The sequence below is a fragment of the Bos taurus genome, chromosome 18 (genome assembly GCF_002263795.3).
Source record: "Bos taurus isolate L1 Dominette 01449 registration number 42190680 breed Hereford chromosome 18, ARS-UCD2.0, whole genome shotgun sequence".
Taxonomy (NCBI): domain Eukaryota; kingdom Metazoa; phylum Chordata; class Mammalia; order Artiodactyla; family Bovidae; genus Bos; species Bos taurus.
Genome location: NC_037345.1, coordinates 45,926,667 through 45,948,074, shown reverse-complemented (window position 1 = coordinate 45,948,074; position 21,408 = coordinate 45,926,667). Strand labels below are relative to the sequence as shown.

Below are 21,408 nucleotides of genomic sequence, written 5' to 3'. Positions count from 1 at the left end.
CATTTTGACCCATTCCATCATTGTATATTGAGTGAGTAGGTGAAGGATAAATAATTTGACTTTTTAGTTCACTTGTTCTGACATAGGTTCACTCATGTTCCCTGCCCAGCTCTTGCGGCCATTTGAGTTTTTGACTCTAAGGTATTATTTGATGACATGAACTAAATTGTAGTCCTGGAAGTGCAGTGGCTCAGGGTCCATTCCACTACCCAGGGATGACGCCTGTGTTCTGTGGGTGACTTCACAATGCCCCCGCGGTTCCCAGCTTCCTTCTGTAGTCTGTATGTAGGTAGCCATGCTGACTATCTTGTGGATGCTTAGCCTTTTCCTCCCTGCTTCGTGTGCCCAGATATTAGTCACCTGTGCCTATAAGAGTCTCTGCCAGCAGGCCCTGCTCTCGGGCAATGATGTTGTCCTGCGATGTGACCATCTCCAGGCATACTGGTACTTTTCTTCCTTTCAGGGGGAAGCTCCCTTTTTGGTCTCCTCACTGCCTAACATAAAGAAACTGCCTGGGGGCAGCCTCCAACTGAACAAACCTCAGCCCTCCCAGACAGGCCTCTATCGCTGTGAGGACAACAACACAGCCCTTGTGGTAGAATATGAGATAGACTTCCAAGATGTCACCATGCTGCATATTACCCACAAAGGACTAGGCCAAAACCCTCTGCAGAATCAGAGCCTGAGTCTGGGTAGAGAGGAGATCATCTTCACCCACTGGGAGCCCTGGCAGGACTGTAACCGCTGTGGGGTGCCAGGTGAACGCAAACGCCTGGGGTACTGCTACATCCAAGAGTCCCTGGAAAACTCAGTGCCCTGCTGGCTCTATCTGGGAGATGAGAAGCTGTGGTCCAGCCGCTTGCAGCCTGAGATGCAGGTGGAAGCCTGCCTTGTACCTTGCAACCATAGCAAGGAGATCATCCAGCCATTCTTCACCTTTGACATTTCCAAGCTGGGCCAGTCAACCAACAACATGCAGCTCACCTGCCCCTTGGCCTCCATCTACAGGTGACTGGACCCGGGCATTAGCCCTGCCTTTGAGCCTCACCCAGGCCTTGTTTCCTGTGTTCACCTGGGCCAGGGGTTACATTCCAATAGAAAAGCAGGGTCTGTCTTCCAGCCCATAAGCCTTCAAGGTCAATCTGTGCGGGAAAGAATCTCTTCACTGGCTGTTCAGATGTTCATTCAGCAAGAATCCCGAACTGTGGCTTCTGAGCCACATCCTAGGCAGGTGATGTTGGGGACACAGTGGTGACCAACAAAGACCTAATCCCTGCCCTCATAGGCACCTGTTATTCATAGGTAGACCAATACAAAGCCTAGAAACCAAGACATTCCGGCCCATGCTCATGCCAACATAGACTTTACTGTGATTTCTATCTCCTCACTAGACTCTGACTGATACAATTTATCTATCCATCCTCACACCAATGCTACAGTAACTTAATTATTATACCTTTATAATAAGCCAAGATATTGGTAGTATAGATTTTTCAGCTTTGTTCTTCAAGATTGTCTTGGTTATTCTTTACTTTTTATAAAAAAAAATTGAAATCAGCTTGTAGTTTCCATCTGAAAGAAGTCTTGTTTTTTTTTTTTTAATTGGCACATAATTGAATCTAAAGATAGAATCAATATATTATAATATTTAATCTTCCAATCCATGAACATTGTAAACACTTTCATTTCTTGGCTTTCTTTTATTTCTCCCAATAATGAGTAGTTATTAATGTAGGGGTTTTACATATATTTTATTATATCTGTTCCTTGTATTTGATTTGTTCATGCAAGTTGCATCTTTTAAATTTCATTTTCTAATTGCTTGTTGTATATAAAAATATATTTGGTATTTATATACAGCATTGTTCAGTTAGTTTTCTGTGATTGTGGTTTTCATTCTGTCTGCCCTCTGATGGATGAGGATAAGAGGCTTGTGAAAGCTTCCTCAGTCCTGTCTAACTCTTCGACCCCATGGGATGGGAGGGACTGGCTGTAGGTAAAACTGGGTGTTGCTCTGGTGGGCAGGGCCATGCTCAGTAAATATTTAATCCAATTTTCTGCTGATGGGTGGGACTGTGTTCCTTTCTCTGGCCAGACTATGGTAGAGGTGATGGCAGTAATAGCTACCTTCTTCAAAAGGATTTATGCCAGCATGCCAGAGCTCCCATGTCTGCTGCAGCCAGAGCCCCTGTCCCCGCAGCAGGTCACTGCTGACCCGTGCCTCAGCAAGAAACACTCACTCAATGGCAGGTCTGGCTCAGTCTCTCGTGCGGGTCACTGCTCCTTTCCCTTGGTCCTGCTATGCATGAGGTTTTGTTTGTCTAACTCAATGAAACTATGAGCCATGCCATATAGGGCCACCCAAGGTGGATGGGTCATGGTGGAGAGTTCTGACAAAATGTGGTCCATTGGAGAAGGGAATGGCAAACCACTTCAGCATCTTGCCTTGAGGACCCCACGAACACTATGATAAGGCAAAAAGATATGACACTAAAAGATGAACTCTCCAGGTCAGTAGGTGCCCAATATACTAATGGAAAAGAGTGGAGAAATAGCTCCAGAAGGAATGAAGGGGCTGAGCCAAAGCAGGAACAATGCCTAGTTGTGGATGTGTCTAGTGGTGAAAAGTAAAATCTGATGCTGTAAAAACAATATTGCATAGGAACCTGGAATGTTAAGTCCATGAACCAAGGTAAATTAGAAGTGGTCAAACAGGAGATGGCAAGAGCGAACACTGATATTTTAGAAATCAGTGAACTAAAATGGACTGGAATGGGTGAATTTAATTCAGATGACCATTATATCTACTACTGTGAGCAAGAATTCCTTAGAAGAAATGGAGTAACCCTCATAGCCAATGAAAGAGTCCAAAATGCAGTACTTGGATGCAATCTCAAAAATGACAGAATTATCTCTGTTTCCAAGGCAAACCATTCAATATTACAGTAATCCAAGTCTATGCCCCAACCACTAATGCCAAAGAAGCTGAAGTTGAATGGTTCTATAAAGACCTACAAGACCTCCTAGAACTAATACCCAAAAAAGATGTCCTTTTCATCATAAGGACTGGAATGCAAAAGTCAAGAGATACCTGGAGTGACAGGCAAGTTTGGCCTTGGAGTACAAAATGAAGCAGGGCAAAGGCTAACAGAGTTTTGCCAAGAGAACGCTTTGGTCATAGCAAACACCCTCTTCCGACAACACAAGAGACGACTCTACACATGGACATCACCAGATGGTCAATACTGAAATCAGATTGATTATATTCTTTTCAATCAAAGATAGAGAACCTGTATACAGTCAGAAAAACCAAGACTGGGAACTGACTGTGGCTCAGATCATGAACTCCTTATTGCAAAATTCAGACTTAAATTGAAGAAAGTAGGGAAAATCACTAGGCCATTCAGATATGACCTAAATCAAGTCCCTTATGATTATACAGTGGAAGTAACAAATAGATTCAAGGGATTAGATCTGATAGACAGAGTGCCTAAAGAACTGTGGACGGAAGTTTGTCACATTGTACAGGAGACAGTGATCCAAACCATCCCCAAGAAAAAGAAACTCAAAAAGGCAAAATGGTTGTCTGAGGAGGCCTTACAAATAGATGAGAAAAGAAGCAAAAGACAAAGGAGAAAAGGAAAGACATATCCATCTGGATGCAGACTTCCAAAGAACAGCAAGGAGAGATAAGAAAGGCTTCCTAAAGGAACAATGCAAAGAAATAGAGGAAAACAGTAGGATGGGAAAGACTAGAGATCTCTTCAAGAAAATTAGAGACACCAAGGGAACATTTCATGCAAAGATGGGTCCAATAAAGGACAGAAATGGTATGGACCTAACAGAAGCAGAAGATATTAAGAAGAGGTGGCAAGAATACACAGAAGAACTATACTAAAGAGAACTTAATGGCCCGGATAACCATGATGGTGTGATCACTCACCTAGAGCCAGACATCCTGGAATGCAAAGTCAAGTGGGCCTTAGGAAGCATCATTATGAACAAAACTAGTGGAGGTGATGGAATTCTAGTTAAGCTATTTCAAATCCTAAAAGATGATGCTGTGAAAGTGCTGCACTCAGTATGCCAGCAAATATGGAAAACTTGGCAGTGGTCACAGGGCTGGAAAAGGCCAGTTTTCATTCCAATCCCAAAGAAGGGCAATGCCAAAGAATGTTCAAACTACCACACAATTGCATTCATCTCACACGCTAGCAAAGTAATGTTCAAAATTCTCCAAACCAGGTTTCAACAGTATGTGAACTGAGAACTGCCAGATGTACAAGCTGGATTTAGAAAAGGCAGAGGAACCAGAGATCAAATTGCCAAAATCCATTGGCTCAAATAAAAAGCAAGAGAATTCCAGCAAAACATCTACTTCTGCTTCATTGACTACACTAAAGCCTTTGCTGTGTGGACCACAACAAACTGTGGAAAATTCTTAAAGAAATGAGATACCAGACCACTTTAGCTGCCTCCTGAGAAACCTATACGCAGATCAAGAAGCAACAGATAGAACCAGACATGGAACAATGGACTGGTTCCAAACTGGGAAAGGAGTACATCAAGGCTGTATATTGTCACCCTGTTTATTTAACTTATATGCAGAGTGCATCATGCGAAATGCTAGGCTGGATAAAGCACAAGCTGGAATCAAGATTGCCGGGAGAAATATCAATAACCTCAGATGTGCAGATGATACCACCCTTATGGCAGAAAGCAAAGAGGAACTAAAAGCCACTTGATGAAAGTGAAAGAGTAGAGTGAAAAAGCTGGCTTAAAACTCAACATTCAAAAAACTAAGATCATGGCATCCAGTTCAATCATTTCATGGCAAATAGATGGGAAAACAATGGAAACAGTGAAAGGCTTTATTTTCACGGGCTCTAAACTCACTGCAGATGGTGACTGCAGCCATGAAATTAAAAGATGCTTGCTCCTTGAAAGAAAAGCTATGACCAACCTAGACAGCATATTAAAAAGCAGAGGCATTACTTTGCCAACAAAGATTCTTCTAGTCAAAGATATGGTTTTTCCAGTAGTCAGGTATGGATGTGGCAGTTGGACCGTAAGGAAGGCTTAGCGCCAAAGAATTGATGCTTTTGAGCTGTGGTGTTGGAGAATAGTCTCAAGAATCCTTTGGACTGCAAGGAAATCAATCCTGAATATTCATTGGAAGGACTGATGCTGACGCTGAAGCTCCAATACTTCAGCCACCTGATGCGAAGAGCTGACTCATTAGAAAAGACCCTGATGCTGGGAAAGATTGAAGTCAGGAGAAGGGGACAACCAGAGGACAAGATATTTGGAGGGTATCACTGACTCGATGGACATGAGTTTGAGCAAGCTCCAGGAGTTGGTGATGGACAGGTAAGCCTGGCATGCTGTTGTCCATGGGGTTGCACAGAGTCGGACATGACTGAGCAACTGAACTGGACTGATCATCATCATTCAAGGATTCTACACTGGTGAATTCACCTACTCACTAGAATTTATTTGTAACCCCCAAGTTGGTACCCACAGTCATATTCATTTGCAGACATGCACAGAGTGGCAAGAAAATTGAGTCACCCAACAATGCACATTCCCAGCCAAGGCCACACAAGGTGACACTCTGCCTTCTGGTTTCAGCTCCCATACTGTGTTAGCAAGCACGGTCCTCTTCATGGTCTATTTAGTGCCATGCTTTTGGCATTTTTGTGTTTCTATTGGTGATTTTGATTTTCAATATTTATTTATTTTTGGCTGAGGAGTTTAGGAAAGAATCTGGGAAAGGGGCTACCAAGAAAAAAATATATTTGTTTAAAATGAGTTGAGTCTCGCAGACCTCCCACAGGTCCTCTGTGGGAGGACCAGCACGTGCAAAGATTCTAAGGCATGAGCTCTTTGCTTGCCTGATATATTCAGGGCACAGTCAGGAGGCCGGCATGGCCGGAGCAGTTGGGTGGGGAAGGGTAGGAGGTCAGAAGGGAACCAGAGAGGATTTAGTCAGCTCTCCGACTCTTTGCAACCCTATGGACTGTAGCCTGCCAGGCTCCTCTGTCCATGAGATTTTCCAGGCTAGAATACTGGAGTGGGTTGCCATTCCCTTCTCCAGGGGATCTTCCCAACCCAGAGATTGAACCCAGGTCTCTTGCATTACAGGCGAATTCTTTACCACCTGAGCCACCAGGGAGGTCCCTGAAAAATGTGTTGAACGCTCACATGTGTCACTTTAACACCAAAATAGAGAGGTGATAGAGAAAATCCTGAATAGACAAGTTGTGTCCTTCTACCCCAGCAGAGTGGAAGGCTTGGGAGAGAAATGAAATAAGATTGCTAACTTGTCACAGGACAGATGTGGGAATTGTGACCTCACATCCCATGGAGGTGGACTACAGTTCTTCCTGCTATCAGGGCTGAGGCTTGAGGTTCATGGATGACCTCACAAAGTCCAGGGTGGGGCCCAGCCCACTTTCACAGTCGCAGTCCACCATGCTGACCACCCTGTGGCTGTTGCTCTGCTTTGCTCTCCCGGTTCACGAGTCGCCCTTTCCTATCAGCTGTCCTAATCACAAGCATTGTCAACTGGCCCTGCTCTCAAACAATGATATCATCCTGCACTGCAATGCCCCTGGGGCACAGTGGCAATTCTTGACGCCACTCAAGACCACCTGGGCCAACAATTCCACTACTAATCTCAACATGGTAACAATGCTCAATGGCAACCTTCTCATTAAAAATCCACTACCCTCCCATACAGGCATTTATAACTGCAATGACAAGGATGGCAAGAAAGTGATGCGGTATGAAATTGACTTCCAAGATGTCGTCACCCTACATATTACACACAAAGATCTGGACCAAAAGCCCTTGCAGAATGAGAGCCTGAGTCTGAGTAGCAAGCAGTTCGTCTTCACCCACTGGGAGCCCTGGCAAGACTGTAACCGCTGCGGGGAGCCAGGTGAACGCAAACGCCTGGGGTACTGCTACATCCAAGAGTCCCTGGAAAACCCAATGCCCTGCTGGCTCTATCTGGGAGATGAGAAGTTGTGGTCCAGCCGCTTGAGGCCTGAGATGCAGGTGGAGACCTGCCACATCCCGTGTACACTCATAGATGCGAAATATGTCATTTTTGACAACTTCCAGCTTAGAAACAAAGTGGGATCTGCGTGGCTCACCTGCCCCTTAGGATCTATCTACAGGTGATGGAATCGAGTACCAGCCCTGCCCTTGACCCCTTGCCAGGCTCTCCCCATCTGGGAGCCTTTGTGGTTAACCTGTGCAGAGAGGGAGGGATTCTGCGTTGCTAATCAGTACCGCAGTCTCTCTCCTTGGGCTTCTTTGGATATCCCTCTTGGTGTCCACTGAGCCACACACAGATAGAACAAGGACAGCTAGTACCCAGGAGCACTCGGCTGGCCCTAGGCCCAGCCCTGCGCTGGGTGGTGCTGTGGACGTGGTGGTCATCAGGTAGCTGCACATCTGGTCCTTAGGAAGCCCCTAGTCCAGGAGGGGAGACGGACCAGGGTGGTCAGGATTGGAATGGGAGAAGCTCAGGCAAGTGATGGAACTGTGAGGTAGGTAGCTCAGGAAGCTGTGAGACTCTTGAGTCCTCAAACTCATGTGGAATGATCATCAAGCCTGGGATGAAAGGATGGATGCCTATCATGACCTGTGTCCCTGGGAGCTCCCATTCTTGTTCTGTCTTCCTGTCTGGTGGTAGTGGTTGAGTCACTAAGTCGTGTTTGACTCTTTGCAACTTCGTGGACTGTAGCCCACCAGGCTCCTCTGTTCATGGGATTTCCCAGGCAAGGATACTGGAGTGGGTTGCCATTCCTTCTTAAGGGTTCCTGCCTGGAGCCCCTGGAAAACCTTTCCCTCTTCATGTTTTTCCCCCGCCCACCTGCTTCCCTGGTGGCTCAGATGGTAAAATATCAGCATGCAATGCAGGAGACCTGGGTTTGGTCCCTGGGTGGGGAAGATACCCTGGAGAGGGGAATGGCTGTCACTACCCCAACAATAAGAGCTGCAACCACTCACAGGACAGCACTTACCCTTTAGGCTGGTCCCTAGGCAAACACTCTTCTTAAACCACATCCTCTGCCATCCTTCTTCCCTCACCCAAGGAGCTGTGAACTCCAAGAAGGCTCATTCATAGATGAGGAATGCCTGAGGGAATCCTCAGCTCAGAGGAATGCCTGGGGGGATCCATGGTGAGAGGTGGCAGCACAGACCTTATGACACATACTTGGCCATGGGGACCCCCTTTGCCCTTCTCCCCCACTGGCCAGTGGCAACCCTTTCCTTGTAAGTTGGGAGCCTGAGCAACCTCTTGAGGGCTCTGCAGCTACCGGCTCTGGCTTCATTGCCTCCATCTGGTTTTCTTTCCCTTGGTCATCCCAGCTGTGACTTCTGTTGTTGTTATTGTTCAGTCACTAAGTTATGTCCCACTCTTTGTGACCCCATGGACTGCAGCACCCCAGGCGTCCTGTCCTTCACCATCTGTCTTTCTCAAGCTCATGTTCATTGAGTCGGTGGTGCCATTCAACCACCTCATCCTCTGTCATCCCCTTCTCCTCCTGCCTTCAATCTTTCCCAGCATCAGAGTCTTTTCCAGTGAGTTGGCTCTTTGAATCAGGTGGTCAAAGATCGGAGCTTCAGCTTCGGCATCAGTCTTTCCAATGAAGAATTATTCAGAGTTGATTTCCTTTAGGGTTGACTGGTTTGATCTCCTTGCTGTCCAAATGACTCTCAAGAGTCTTCTCCAGAACCACAGTTCAAAAGCATCAATTCTTCAGTGCTCAGCCTTATTTGCGGAGGAGACAATGGCACCCCCATCCAGTACTCTTGCCTGGAAAATCCCATGGATGGAGGAGCCTGGTGTGCTGCAGTCCATGGGGTTGCTAAGAGTCAGACACAACTGAGCGACTTCACTTTCATACATTGGAGAAGGAAATGGCAACCCACTCCAGTGTTCTTGCCTGGAGAATCCCAGGGATGGGGGAGCCTGGTGGGCTGCCCTCTATGGGGTCTCAGAGAGTCGGACACGACTGAAGCGACTTAGCAGCAGCGGCAGCAGCCTTACTTGTGGTCCAACTCTCACATCCCATACATGACTATTGGAAAAACCCTAGCTTTGACTATACAGACTTTTGTTGGCAAAGTCATGTCTCCTTTTTAATATTCTGTCTAGGTTTGTCATAGCTTTTCTTCCAAGGAGCAAGTGTCTTTCAATTTCATGGCTGCAGTCACCACCCTCAGTGATTTGGAGCTCAAGAAAATAAAATCTGTCACTGCTTCCACTTTTTCCCCTTCTATTTGCCATGAAGTAATGGGACCAGATGCCATGATCTTAGTTTTTTTAATGCTGAGTTTTATGCCAGCTTTTTCTTTCTCTTTTTCTTCCTCTCATATCTTTTTGTCTCCCTTTCTCCTTTCTTCCTCCTCCTCAAAGTATAAAAGTAACACCTGCTTCCTTAAAAAAAAAAAAGCCCACAATTCAGAAATGTGAATGTGCATGTGACTCCTCCTTCCATCTAGAATCGCACACCTATTCCATGTCATTTGCCAAGTAAGGGGCACCTGAGTGCCCACCACAGGGAACTTGAAAAGAGAGGTCACTGAGGCTTCAAGAATTGCTATGTCTCCAGGGAGCTGAGGGGAAGGGCATTTCACGTGAGGTTACTATCTCGGCCTCTGCCACTTTACTGCTGTGTGACTTTAGCCTGTGGCCTCTCTGGGCCTCAGTTTCCCCATCTGTATAATATGGGTTGTATTCGTTTGCTACGACCACTGTAACAAAACACCACCAACCAGGTGGCTTCAACCAACAGGGCATTCTCTTCCAGTTCTGCAGACAGATCAAGGTGTCAACAGGGCCACGTACCCTCTGAGAGGCTGGATAGGCTCCTTCCTCGCCTCTTTCTGGCTTCTGGTGGTGGCCACAATTCTTGGCCTGCCTTGACTTGTAACTGCATCCCTCCAGCCTCTGCCTCTGTCATCACCTGGCATTCTCCCCCTGTGTCTCATGTCTCTGCCTCTTCTCTTTTCTATGGATATAGGTTATATTGGTGGATTTAAGGCCCATCTGACTCCCACCCTGGTGGCTCACATGGCAGAGAATCTGCTTGCAATGCAGGAGATCTGGGTGGGGAAGATCCCCTGGAGAAGGAAATGGCTACCCACTCCAGTGGGGCCTGGAGAATTCCATGGACAGAGGCACCTGGCAGGCTACTGTCCAGGGAGTCGCAGAGTTGGACACGACTGAGCGACTTTCCCTTTCACAACTCCCATCTGACCTCATCTGAACTAATTACAATGGCAACAACTCTATTTTCATATAAGGTCACATTCTGAGTTTCCTGTTAGGACATGAATTTGGGAAGTACAGAGGTCTTGCAGGACCTGGCCTCAGGGTCATTGTGATTCCTAAGGGAGCAAATGCCAGTAAAGACATTTACGACAGGGTCCCACACACTAACAGGTGTTACTATTGCTTTTATAATCTTTCACCTTGTCATTATTGTCTGTTGCTTGTCCCTTTTGTTTCCCAGCCATGATGGGTGTGTTATATCCCTGATTTATGTGTTCACTGATCACGTTTTTCACTGAGCATTTATAAACCAAGCATCTAAACTCTAGGCACCAGAGAGGCAATGAAGAACATAACCAAAAAAGATACCTGCTCTCATGCAGCAATAAACCAATGATATGAATGAAACACACAGTCTTTTTTTTTTATTATTGGAGTATAATCGCTTTTACAATGTTGAGAACCCAGCATTTTAGTTGGCAATAAAGGGAGGTGAAAGTTTTAAATAAGGAGAGCAGAGAAAGCTTTCCTGAGAAGGTGCCATTCAGCCAAGGCTGAGAGGAGGTGAGAGAGTTCTGTGCATTGAGGGAGAGCATTCCAAGCTGAGTGCAAAGATCCGGGGAAGGACTGTGCCCAGCCGTCAGAGGAACCTCTAGGAGGTGTGGCTGGGGCAGAGTGAGTGAGGGAGAGCAGAGGAAATAGGGTCAGGCAGGTAAAGAGGTGCACACACAGTTAGTGTCTTGCTAATTCTTCCAAATAACCCTCTGAGGTCACTGCAATCATGACACTCTCAGGTTTCAGATGAAGAAACAGAGGCAGAGGCGTTTGGTTAAGTGGTCCCGGGGAAGTAAGGGGCTGGGCTCTGAGAGCTCCCAGCCATCCTGCCCCCACCTTCCCTTTGTTCTTTGCTGCACAGCTCTCCTTGGAGGGGGATGCTCTGTTTGCTGTTCCCAGGGAGAAGGGCGCTGCCATCTCTACCTCCTTTCGGACATCGGTCTGCCCTCCCCCTCTCTGGGGTTTTGCAACTTTGTCCTCCTTCGCAGGCCCGTATTGTGGGAAGCCAACAACCTCTCCTTGACGTGGAAGGACCAGCTCTCCGGCAAGAGCATCAGCACCATCATGGACTCCTCCAATGGCGGCAGCTGGCTGCAGGTCTTCCAGTCGGCCATTTACAGGTGCTTTGTGCAGCAAGAGCTCATGGCTCAATTCAACTCCAAGGTCAGTGTGGATCCACTGAAGTTTCTGGTCCCAGAAAAGTCCAAACAACAACCAGAGGCAGAGAAGACCCGGAAAGAAAACGCCAACTCTGTCCTTAAGGGGCTGAACGTGATGATGCTCGTGGGCACGGTCTTAACTGTGCTGGGGTGCCTGTTCAAACAATTCCGCTTTTCCCAGAGCCGGAAGAGAAACAAGATGTTCCTGGTGAAATAAAGTCAGCCCTTTGGGTCCAGGAGACCTGGTCTCCTGTGCTTTCATTGCCCCACGCGTCCTGCTGCTCTGGGCTCACCCACACCTCACTCTGCACGTGTGTGGACCAAAACAGACACAGGGCCGCAGCTAAGGGTGACTGACCTCTCCCCAGTCCAAGTCCTGCTCTGTCGACTCATTCACAATCCTCATGCCACAGGTGAGGGAACTGAGGCTAGACTTCCTGTCTGGTCACCGTGGGGTGGGGGTGGGGGGACACCAGTTCAAACCCAGGTGGCCTGGCTAAAGCCTTGTGCTTCTCACAGGAAGGAAGGAAGGGCTGGAATGAGGCCATGTGAGCAGTGAGTCTCTGGGTGTGGAAATCGTAGCCACCTCACTCACCACACTCTCCCAAGGATGAGGGCAGGGATGGGGGGTGGGGGATGGGAGTGGGTCACCCCAGAAGCCCCTGATCCGCACTGGACTGCTGCCTTTCCTTGCCCGTTCCTTGCACCCCGCCTCCCCCACCGTCTCAGTGGCACTGGGGCCTCCAGGCCTCAATCATAGCTCCCTAGGTTAGAGGGGCCACCAGAGTGGTGGCCCAGTTAGCAGATGAGCATCCCCACCTCCTGATTCTTGCAATGGCGAGAGCGCCCTCAGACACCCCGAGAAAGGAGAGACAGGCCTCTGTGCTGGGACAAGGCACTAGGCCTGGCCCCGCTGACCTGTGGCAATCACCAGGCCTGGCTGGCTGTTCCCAGAAAGGTTATACACTATTTAACAGAGTGCAAGAGTCAGAAATAAATATTAATGCCTTGTAAAATTCATGGCCCTGATATTCCATTGTGAAAGAACAACAGGGCAGATCTGAAACTTCCAGAACTTCTGTCTCCAAGAAGAGGGCAGTGCTCACCCCTCACACCCCAGACACTGTTGGTGAAACACCTAAGGCTTCACATGGTACCCAGGGAGTCAAAGATACCTCCAGAAGGGAGAGTGTTTGTGGAGAGCTAAAGGGGGGCCCACTGGGAAGCAGAGGCAGAGAACAACAAAAATAATTATTTTTGTTGTTATTTTGGGGGACCGCCTGGCACGGTCAGAACTCACATCCTTCACAAACGTTATGGTCCTCACAGCCAACTATGAGCCACACTGTGAACCTCTTTTTTGTAGCTGAGAACACTAAAGCACAGAGCTCTCAAGCAAGCCGCCTGAGGTCACACAGTGAACTTGGGAAGGGGCTGGCAATGGGAGAGAGAAAGGAGACTTCTGGATGCCCCCCAGATCTGCTCCTAGGAAACCCACAGTGCCCTGTGTCCACAGCAGCTCACTGCATAGCAGCTGAAAGTGAAACAGCCAAAGGCAAGCGTAGGTCTGATGCCCAGGCCTATCTGCACAGCACTGAACTGAAGTTCATACAACCCACACAAGGCTGTTAGTGCCCTACTGTGGTGGGTAGACCTTAAGGTGACCTCAGGGAGTCCCAACTCCCAGTGTCCATGCCTTTGTGTGACTACCCACCCTTCATTGTGACTTGCTTCCAACCAATAGAATATTATGAAGGTGTTGGGTGTTGCTCCTTTGATTAGGTTATATCACAGAAGACTATCTCAGCCATGTAGAGCAGGAGAGGCTTTTCTGGCTCGATGAAGCAGGCAGCTGTGTTGAGGAAGCCCACCTGGCAGGGAGCTGTGGGCAGCCTCTGGGAGCTCCAAGTGTCACCCTTTGAGGGTGAAGCCCTCTGAAAGCCAGAGTCTCTAGCACACGGCTGCAAGGGAATGATTTCTGCCAAAAATTTGAATGAGTTTGGAAGTATATTCTTCTCCGGTTGAGCCACCAGATAAGAACACATCCTGACCAACACCTTGACTGGGTAGAGGACTCGGCCAAGCCATGTCTGGACTCCTGACCCACAGAAACTAGGGGATCATAAATGGTGCTGTTTAAGTTATGAAATGTATTGCAATTTTTTAAGCAGCAATAGGCAACTGATAACACCCAGCCATGCAACCCAGTCCAGTATTCTTACTTGGAGAATTCCATGGACAGAGGAGCCTGGCAGGCTACAGTCTACATGCCCACAAAAACGTTGGGCATGATTGAAGCAACTTAGCACAGCACACCCAGCCGTATCCCCCAGCCCACCACAAAGTCCTAGCATCGGCTGTCTCATGGATGGTTCCTGGATGCAGCAGTGGCTTCCTAACTTTGCTCAGAGGCCTGCTGGGCCAGGCATGGGGCAGGCTGGCAGCCTGGCTGTCAGTGCTCCCAGGAGCAATCCTTACTCATGAAGGGTGGGAATGGGAGGGTAGACATCCAGCTTCCCCAGTCCTATATGGTACAACTCAGAGGCACATTCCACTCCTTCTCTCAGAGGGTCCCCAGTGACCCCAGGGGGCACAGCTGCAGCCAGCTCTTTGGTTGCTGTTCAGTTACCGAGTCATGTCTGACTCTTTGTGACCTCAGGGCCTGCAGTACGCCAGGCCTCCTTGTCCCTCATTATCTCCCAAAGTTTGCCCAAGTTCATGTCCACTGCATGGGAGATGCCATCCAGCCACCTCATGCTCTGATGCCCTCTTCTCCTTCTGCCTTAAATCTTTCCCAGTATCAAGGACTTTTCTATTGAGTTGGCTGTTTGCATCAGACAATCAAAATCTGGAGTTTAAGCTTCAGCATCAGTCCTTCCAATGAGTATTCAGGGTTGATTTCCCTTAAGATTGACTGGTTTGATCTCCTTGTTGTCCAAGGAATTCTCAGGAGTCTTTTCCAACACCGCAGTTCAAAGGCATCAGTTCCAGAGTTCGAAGGCATCAGCTCCTTAGGGCACCTTTTATCAGCTTACCCCGTACCCCACCTCATTTGTCCCTCCACTCTGCTTCCCAGGAAAATATCCTTCAGTATTTCAGCTCCCCATTTTCTCTCCTGGGACTCCAAAGACATGAATTTAGACCTATTGTTGTCTCACAGGTCCCTGAGACTTGATTATTTTTCCTCCAGTATTCTCTACTGTTTAGGCTGAAGAATGTCTACTGATCTGTCTTCAAGTTCACTTTCTTCCTCTGTCATCTCCTTTCTGCTCTTTAGTCCATCAAGTGAGCCTTTCACTTTGGTTTTTGTATTTTTCAGTCCTAACATTTCCATCTGGTTGTTCTTATAGTATCTTCTGTCTCCTTGTTGATGTACTCTATTGGATTAGGCAAAAAGTTTGCTTGGGTTTTTCTTTAAGAATGTATAGAAAAACAACATCAACAAAAAAACAAACCTTGAACAAACTTTTTGGCCAACCCAGTATTTTCATATTTGCTTTTAGGGAATCCTTAACAGAGACACCAACATTGCCAAGTCAGTGACTCCCTGAGCCAAGCAGGGGAAAGGCTTTGGGAGGCTGCTGTGATGTGGGAGTTCTAACATGGAGTGATGGGCCTGGTTCTTCTGAAAGTCCCATGTGATTCTGGAAATTGAGATGTTTGAGTGAAACTGTCCAACGGATGAATGTTTGTCTCAAACAAGTTTTCAAACACAGTGTCAGTCAAATAAGACACATGTGCAGGCTGAATTTAGCCCATGGCGGCTAATTTGAGAGCTCTTGTTTCAACCTTGATTAGGGTCAAGTGAATCATTTTCAATGATTCATTCAAAAAATATTTACTAAGTTGAAGTAGCCAGGGACAGTTTCTCTGAAGAGATGACATTTCAGATTGAGCCTGAATAACAAAAAACTGAGCAAGTAGGGATTTGGAGGAAGGACATATTAGTTTCCTATAGCTGCCGTGACAAATTACCACAAGCTTAACGCCTTAAATCACTGCAGATGGTGATTGCAGCCATGAAATTAAAAGACGCATGCTTCTTGGAAGGAAAGTTATGACCAACCTAGACAGCATATTAAAAAGCAGAGACATTACTTTGCCAACAAAGGTCCGTCTAGTCAAGGCTATGGTTTTTCCGGTGGTCATGTATGGATGTGAGAATTGGACTGTGAAGAAGGCTGAGTGCTGAAGAATTGATGCTTTTGAACTGTGGTGTTGGAGAAGACTCTTGAGAGTCCCTTGGACTGCAAGGAGATCCAACTAGTCCATTCTGAAGGAGATCAGCCCTGGGATTTCTTTGGAAGGAATGATGCTGAAGCTGAAACTCCAGTACTTTGGCCTCCTCATGTGAAGAGTTGACTCATTGGAAAAGACTCTGATGCTGGGAGGGATTGGGGGCAAGAGGAGAAGGGGATGACAGAGGATGAGATGGCTGGATGGCATCACTGACTCAATGGATTTGAGTCTGAGTGAACTCCGGGAGTTGGTGATGGACAGGGAGGCCTGGCGTGCTGCGATTCATGGGGTGGCAAAGAGTCGGACACAACTGAGCGACTGAACTGAACTGAATGCCTTAAAGCAATACACATTTTTAATCCTGTAGTTCTGAAGGTCAGAAGTCCAAAATGGGTCTTACTTGGCTAAAATCAAGGTGTCAGCAACTGAGTTCTTCTGGAGTCTTGAGAGGGAGAATTCATTTCCTTGCATCCTCCATCTTGCCTATGCCTCCAACTTCAAAGCCAGCAACATTGTATTTTTTTAATATTTGTTTTTATTTATTTATTTGACTGCACCACCAGGTCTTAGCTGAAGCATATAGGATCTAGTTTCCCGAGCAGAGATTGAGCCTGGGCTCCCCGCATTGGAAGGGCAGAGTCTTAGCCATTGGACCACGAGGGAAGACCCACCACATTATATTTTCACTGACTCTCTGACTGACTCTCTCTTTCTCTCTGACTCTCCTCCTTCCCTCTTCTTTTTTTTTTGGCTGGTCTTTGTTGCTGCTAGCAGGCTTTCTCTAGTTGCAGTGAGCACAGTCTACTCTCTACTCTCTAGTCGCAGTACACAGGCTTCTCATTGCAGTGGCTTCTTTTGTTGCAAAGCACAGGCTCTAGGGTGCGCAGGTTCAGTGGCTGTAGGGTGCAGACTGAGTTGCCCCGAGGCATGTGGAGTCTTCCCAGAGCAGGGATCAAAACTGTGTCCCCTGCATTGGAAGGTGGATTCTTAACCACTGGACCTCCAAGGAAGTCCTCCTGCTTCCCTCTTAGAAGAACTCCATGATTACATTGGGCCCACCCAATAATCCAAAATTATCTCCCCATTTCAAGATCCTTAACTTGGTCACACTTGCAAAGTCTCTTCCAGTGTGTCAACAACATATTCCTAGGTTCTGGGGGTTGGCAGCGACCCTCCTTGGGGCAACACTATTTAGCCTACTACCATAAGCAGTTCCAAGCAGAGGACGCGTTCATAAGGGCACTGGGTGGATGTCCATGGTGGATGGAGCTGATGAGAGCAGGATGGACACCAAGGAGGTAGCCAGGGGCCAGACCACGTAGGGCTTGTGGGCCAGGATTTAGACTTTATTTGTAGTGAGGTGTCCATAGGGTCACAAAGAGTCGGACACGACTGAGCAACTTTCACTCACTGCAGTGAGATGGGAGCCATGGGAGGCTGTTGAGTAGTTGTAGGGACATGATCTGATGTCCACTGAAGAAGATAATACTGGCAGGAGCTCCTTACAGGTAGGGGAGGGGCAACCCATAGGGTGGAGCACAGAGTAGCGGCCACTCTCCACGTAGCCCACTGGATGATGAGAAACCTTCATCACCTAGCAGGAAAAATACCACTCCTTCCCACACCTCCAAGTGCAGTGCAAGACTCAACATGCCCCATATTCCACTTTTAGCTATCCTCTTTCTACCTTTTCCTATTGCAATTTTTTAAAGACAAGGTTTAGAGCAGTTTTAGGTTCACAGCAAAGCAGCCGAAAGTACAGAGATGTCCCATGGATACCCCTGCCCCACACATGCATGGCCTCCCCCAGTTTCAGCATCTCCCACCGGTGTGGTTCATCTGTTACAACTGATAAACGTGCACTGACACATCATAATCATCCCAAGTGCATAGTTTATATAACGATGATTCAGTGTTCTCGACTTTGGCCATTTTGATAGGCATGTAGTGATTTCTATTTTTCACAGGAGGAAACTGAGGGCCAGAGAGGTGAATTCACTTGCCCATGGAAAGTTAGTGGATCAGTTACAGAGGCAAAACAAGATACTCCCAAATCAGAGATTTAAAATAGTAAGCATTCATTATTGCTTACAAGTCTGCAAACCAATTGTGTAGTTCTGGTCTCTGCTGGGATCGGTTGTTCATGACTCGCTGATCAGCAGTACCTAGGGTTGGCTCTACTGATTTTGGCTGAGCTCTCTCATGTTTAGGAGTCGGCTGCCTGTAGGCTGAACCAGGTGCCATCAGCTGGAGCAGCTGGGCTCTCCTCCATGTGATCTCTCATTCTCTAGAAGACCAACCCAGGTTTGTCCACAAGGTGGAGGTAGGGGTCCAAGAAACTGACTAGAAGCTGCAAGGCCTCTTGAGGTCCAGGCTCAGAACTAGCACGTGATCAGGACTGGGACAGGGTGGCCTTGGTTTGCCATGCAACCTGAAGGTCAGGTTTGTGGAAGACCCCTGGACAAGGTATCAGTTATCTACTGCCACATAATACCACCCAAGAGACTTCTCTGGTGGTCCAGTGGTTAAGAATCCTCCTTCCAATGCAGGGAACACAGGTTTAATCCCTAGTCAGGGAACTGCTATCCCACATGCTGGGGGCAAATAAGCTCAAACACTGCAATGAAAATCCCACATGCTGCAACTAGGATCCAATGCAGTCAAAAATAAATAAATGAAAAAACATTTTTTTAAAGAAGAGAAACCACCCAAAACACAGTAGCTTAATACAACAGTTGCTTCCTTCTCTCTCCAATCTGTAGGTTGCCAGTGTAGGCTGGGCTCACATGGGTGCTTCTTCAGGTCTTAGCTGGACTCATTCATGCATCTGTGATCTGTGGTCAGCTCTTGGAGGCTAGATGGCTCTGCTTCTGGGGGACAAAAGATAATCGGCTGGGGAACCTCTAATCTCTTATCCACTCATAGGTGAGCCCGGATTGTTCACAAGGTCATAGCAAGAGTCCAGAGAGCAAACAGGAGCTGGAAGCCTACCCTTAGAACTAGTTCAGTATGACTCTCACCATGTTCTGTTGGCCAAAACAAGTTACAAGTTCAGCCCAGATTCAAGGGGTAGGGAAGTAGACTACATTTCTTGATGAGAGGACTAGCAAAGTCACATACAGAATGTGTACATAAAGGAGTGACTATTACAATCATTATGTAATCACTCTACCAAGGGCAGTAAGTAACACAGCTGGGATTCTAATCTGGAATGCACACTGCTTCCACATAGCCTTCTCTTCTCAAGATGTATCACTTCTGTCCTCTCTTCAGCTTCCATACTTCCTCTAATATCTTCCCAATCTGTTATTTGAGCCCGCCAATAACTTTCTGTCTTAGAACAGATTTAGCTGTAACAAAAATCCAAGCAAAGTTATTTAAGCTAAGAAGGAATTTATTGGTTCTATGTGAAGTCAAGTAGGCCTTGGGAAGTATCACGACAAACAAAGCTAGTGGAGGTGATGGAATTCCAGTTGAGCTATTTTAATCCTAAAAGATGATGCTTTGAAAGTGCTGCACTCAATATGTCAGCAAATTTGGAAAACTCAGCAGTGGCCACAGGACTGAAAAAGGTCAGTTTTCATTCCAATCCCAAAAAAAGGCAATGCCAAAGAATGCTCAAACTACCACACAATTGCACTCATCTCACACGCTAGTAAAGTAATGCTCAAAATTCTCCAAGCCGGGCTTCAGCAGTACATGAACTGTGAACTTCCAGATGTGCAAGCTGGTTTTACAAAAGGCAGAGGAACCAGAGATCAAATTGCCAACATCTGCTGGATCATGGAAAAAGCAAGAGAGTTCCAGAAAAACATCTATTTCTGCTTTATTGACTATGCCAAAGCCTTTGACTGTGTGGATCACAATAAACTGTGGAAAATTCTGAAAGAGATGGGAATACTAGACCAACTGAGTCGCCTCTTGAGAAACCTGTATGCATGTCAGGAAGCAACAGTTAGAACTGAACATGGAACAACAAACTGGTTCCAAATAGAAAAAGGAGTATGTCAGGGTTGTATATTGTCACCCTGCTTATTTAACTTGTATGCAGAGTACATCATGAGAAACGCTAGGCTGGAGGAAGCACAAGCTGGAATCGAGATTGCCGGGAGAAATATCAATAACCTCAGATATGCAGATGACACCACCCTTACGGCAGAAAGTGAAGAAGAACTAAAGAGCCTCTTGATGAAAGTGAAAGAGGAGAGGGAAAAAGTTGGTTTAAAGGTCAACATTCAGAAAACTAAGATCCTGGCATCTGGTCCCATCACTTCATGGGAAATAGATGGGGAAACAGTGGAAACAGTGGCTGACTTTATTTTGGGGGGCTCCAAAATCACTGCAGATGGTGATTGCAGCCATGAAATTAAAAGACGCTTACTTCTTGGAAGGAAAGTTATGACCAACCTAGACAGCATATTAAAAAGCAGGGACATTACTTTGTCAACAAAGGTCTGTCTAGTCAGGGCTATGGTTTTTCCAGTAGTCATGTATGGATGTGAGAATTGGACTATAAAGAAAGCTGAGCACCGAAGAATTGATTCTTTTGAACTGTGGTGTTGGAGAAGACTCTTGAGAGTCCCTTGGACTGCAAGGAGATCCAACCAGTCCCTCCTAAAAGAGATCAGTCCTGGGTGTTCATTTGGAAGGACTGATGTTGAAGCTGAAACTCCAATATTTTGGCCACCTGATGTGAATAGCTGACTCATTTGAAAAGCCCCTGATGCTGGGAAAGATTGGAGACAAGAGAAGAAGGGGATAACAGAGGATGAGATGGTTGGATGGCATCACCAACTCAATGGACATGAGTTTGGGTAAACTCCGGGAGTTGGTGATGGACAGGGAGGCCTGGCATGCTGTGGTTCATGGGGTCACAAAGAGTCAGACATGAGTGAGTGACTAAACTGAACTGAACTGAACTGGAATCAAGAAGTCCAGGGGCAGGTCTTGCTTCAGGCACAGTTAGATCCAGGTGCTCCAAAATGTTCTCCAGTATCATCTTCCTTCATCTCTCTACCCCACCCTTTTTCTGTGTTGCCTTAATCCTCAAGCAATGCTTCCTTAGAAGAGATGAGGGCTGCTCCAGGATCATATCACAGCAGCTTAGCAACCTTGAAGGAAAGAGAACAGACCTCCAGTAACAACAGCAACAGTGGAGCACTTACTGTGTGCCAGACATCGTTCTAAGAACTTGGCAAGTTTAATTTATCACTCCTCACCATACTCTACAAGGCATAATCATCATCCCCATTTTACAGATGAGGGAACTGAGGCGCAGAGAGGTTAAGATCCATATCTAAGGGTACATAGGGGAGCTTCCGTGGTGGCTCAGCGGTAAAGAATCCTCCCACCAATGCAGGAGACATGGGTTCGATCCCTGATCTGGGAAGATTCCACATGTGGTGGAGCAGCTAAACCTGTGCATCACAACTATTGAGCCTGTGCTCTAGAACCCTGGAGCCACAACTACTGAGCCTGTGGGTCCTCGGGCCTGGGCTCTGCAATAAAAGAAGCCACTGCAATGAGAAGCCCACATACTGCAACTAGAGTAGGCCCATTTGCTACAAATAGAGAAAAGCCAAGGAGCAACAAAGACCCAGCACTGCCTGGAATAAATAAATAATGTTAAAGGTAATAGGTAATACACAGGTAATAAATGCT

At 46.9% G+C, this 21,408-nt stretch overlaps 1 protein-coding gene across 2 annotated transcripts; it reads left to right on the top strand.

Moving 5' to 3' along the window:
* Nucleotides 1-232: 232 nt before the first annotated feature.
* On the top strand, nucleotides 233-11,749 carry FAM187B (family with sequence similarity 187 member B). 2 transcript variants are annotated; one of them, XM_024978728.2, is made up of 2 exons: nucleotides 233-1,008; nucleotides 11,338-11,749. In XM_024978728.2, exons 1-2 carry the CDS (start codon nucleotides 296-298, stop codon nucleotides 11,723-11,725), a joined length of 1,101 nt encoding a protein of 366 aa, XP_024834496.1. In that variant the 5' UTR covers nucleotides 233-295; the 3' UTR covers nucleotides 11,726-11,749. The 2 variants fall into 2 exon arrangements, with proteins under 2 accessions (XP_024834496.1, XP_015313576.2); XM_015458090.3 differs by lacking the exon at nucleotides 233-1,008 and adding an exon at nucleotides 5,476-7,184.
* Nucleotides 11,750-21,408: the final 9,659 nt, after the last annotated feature.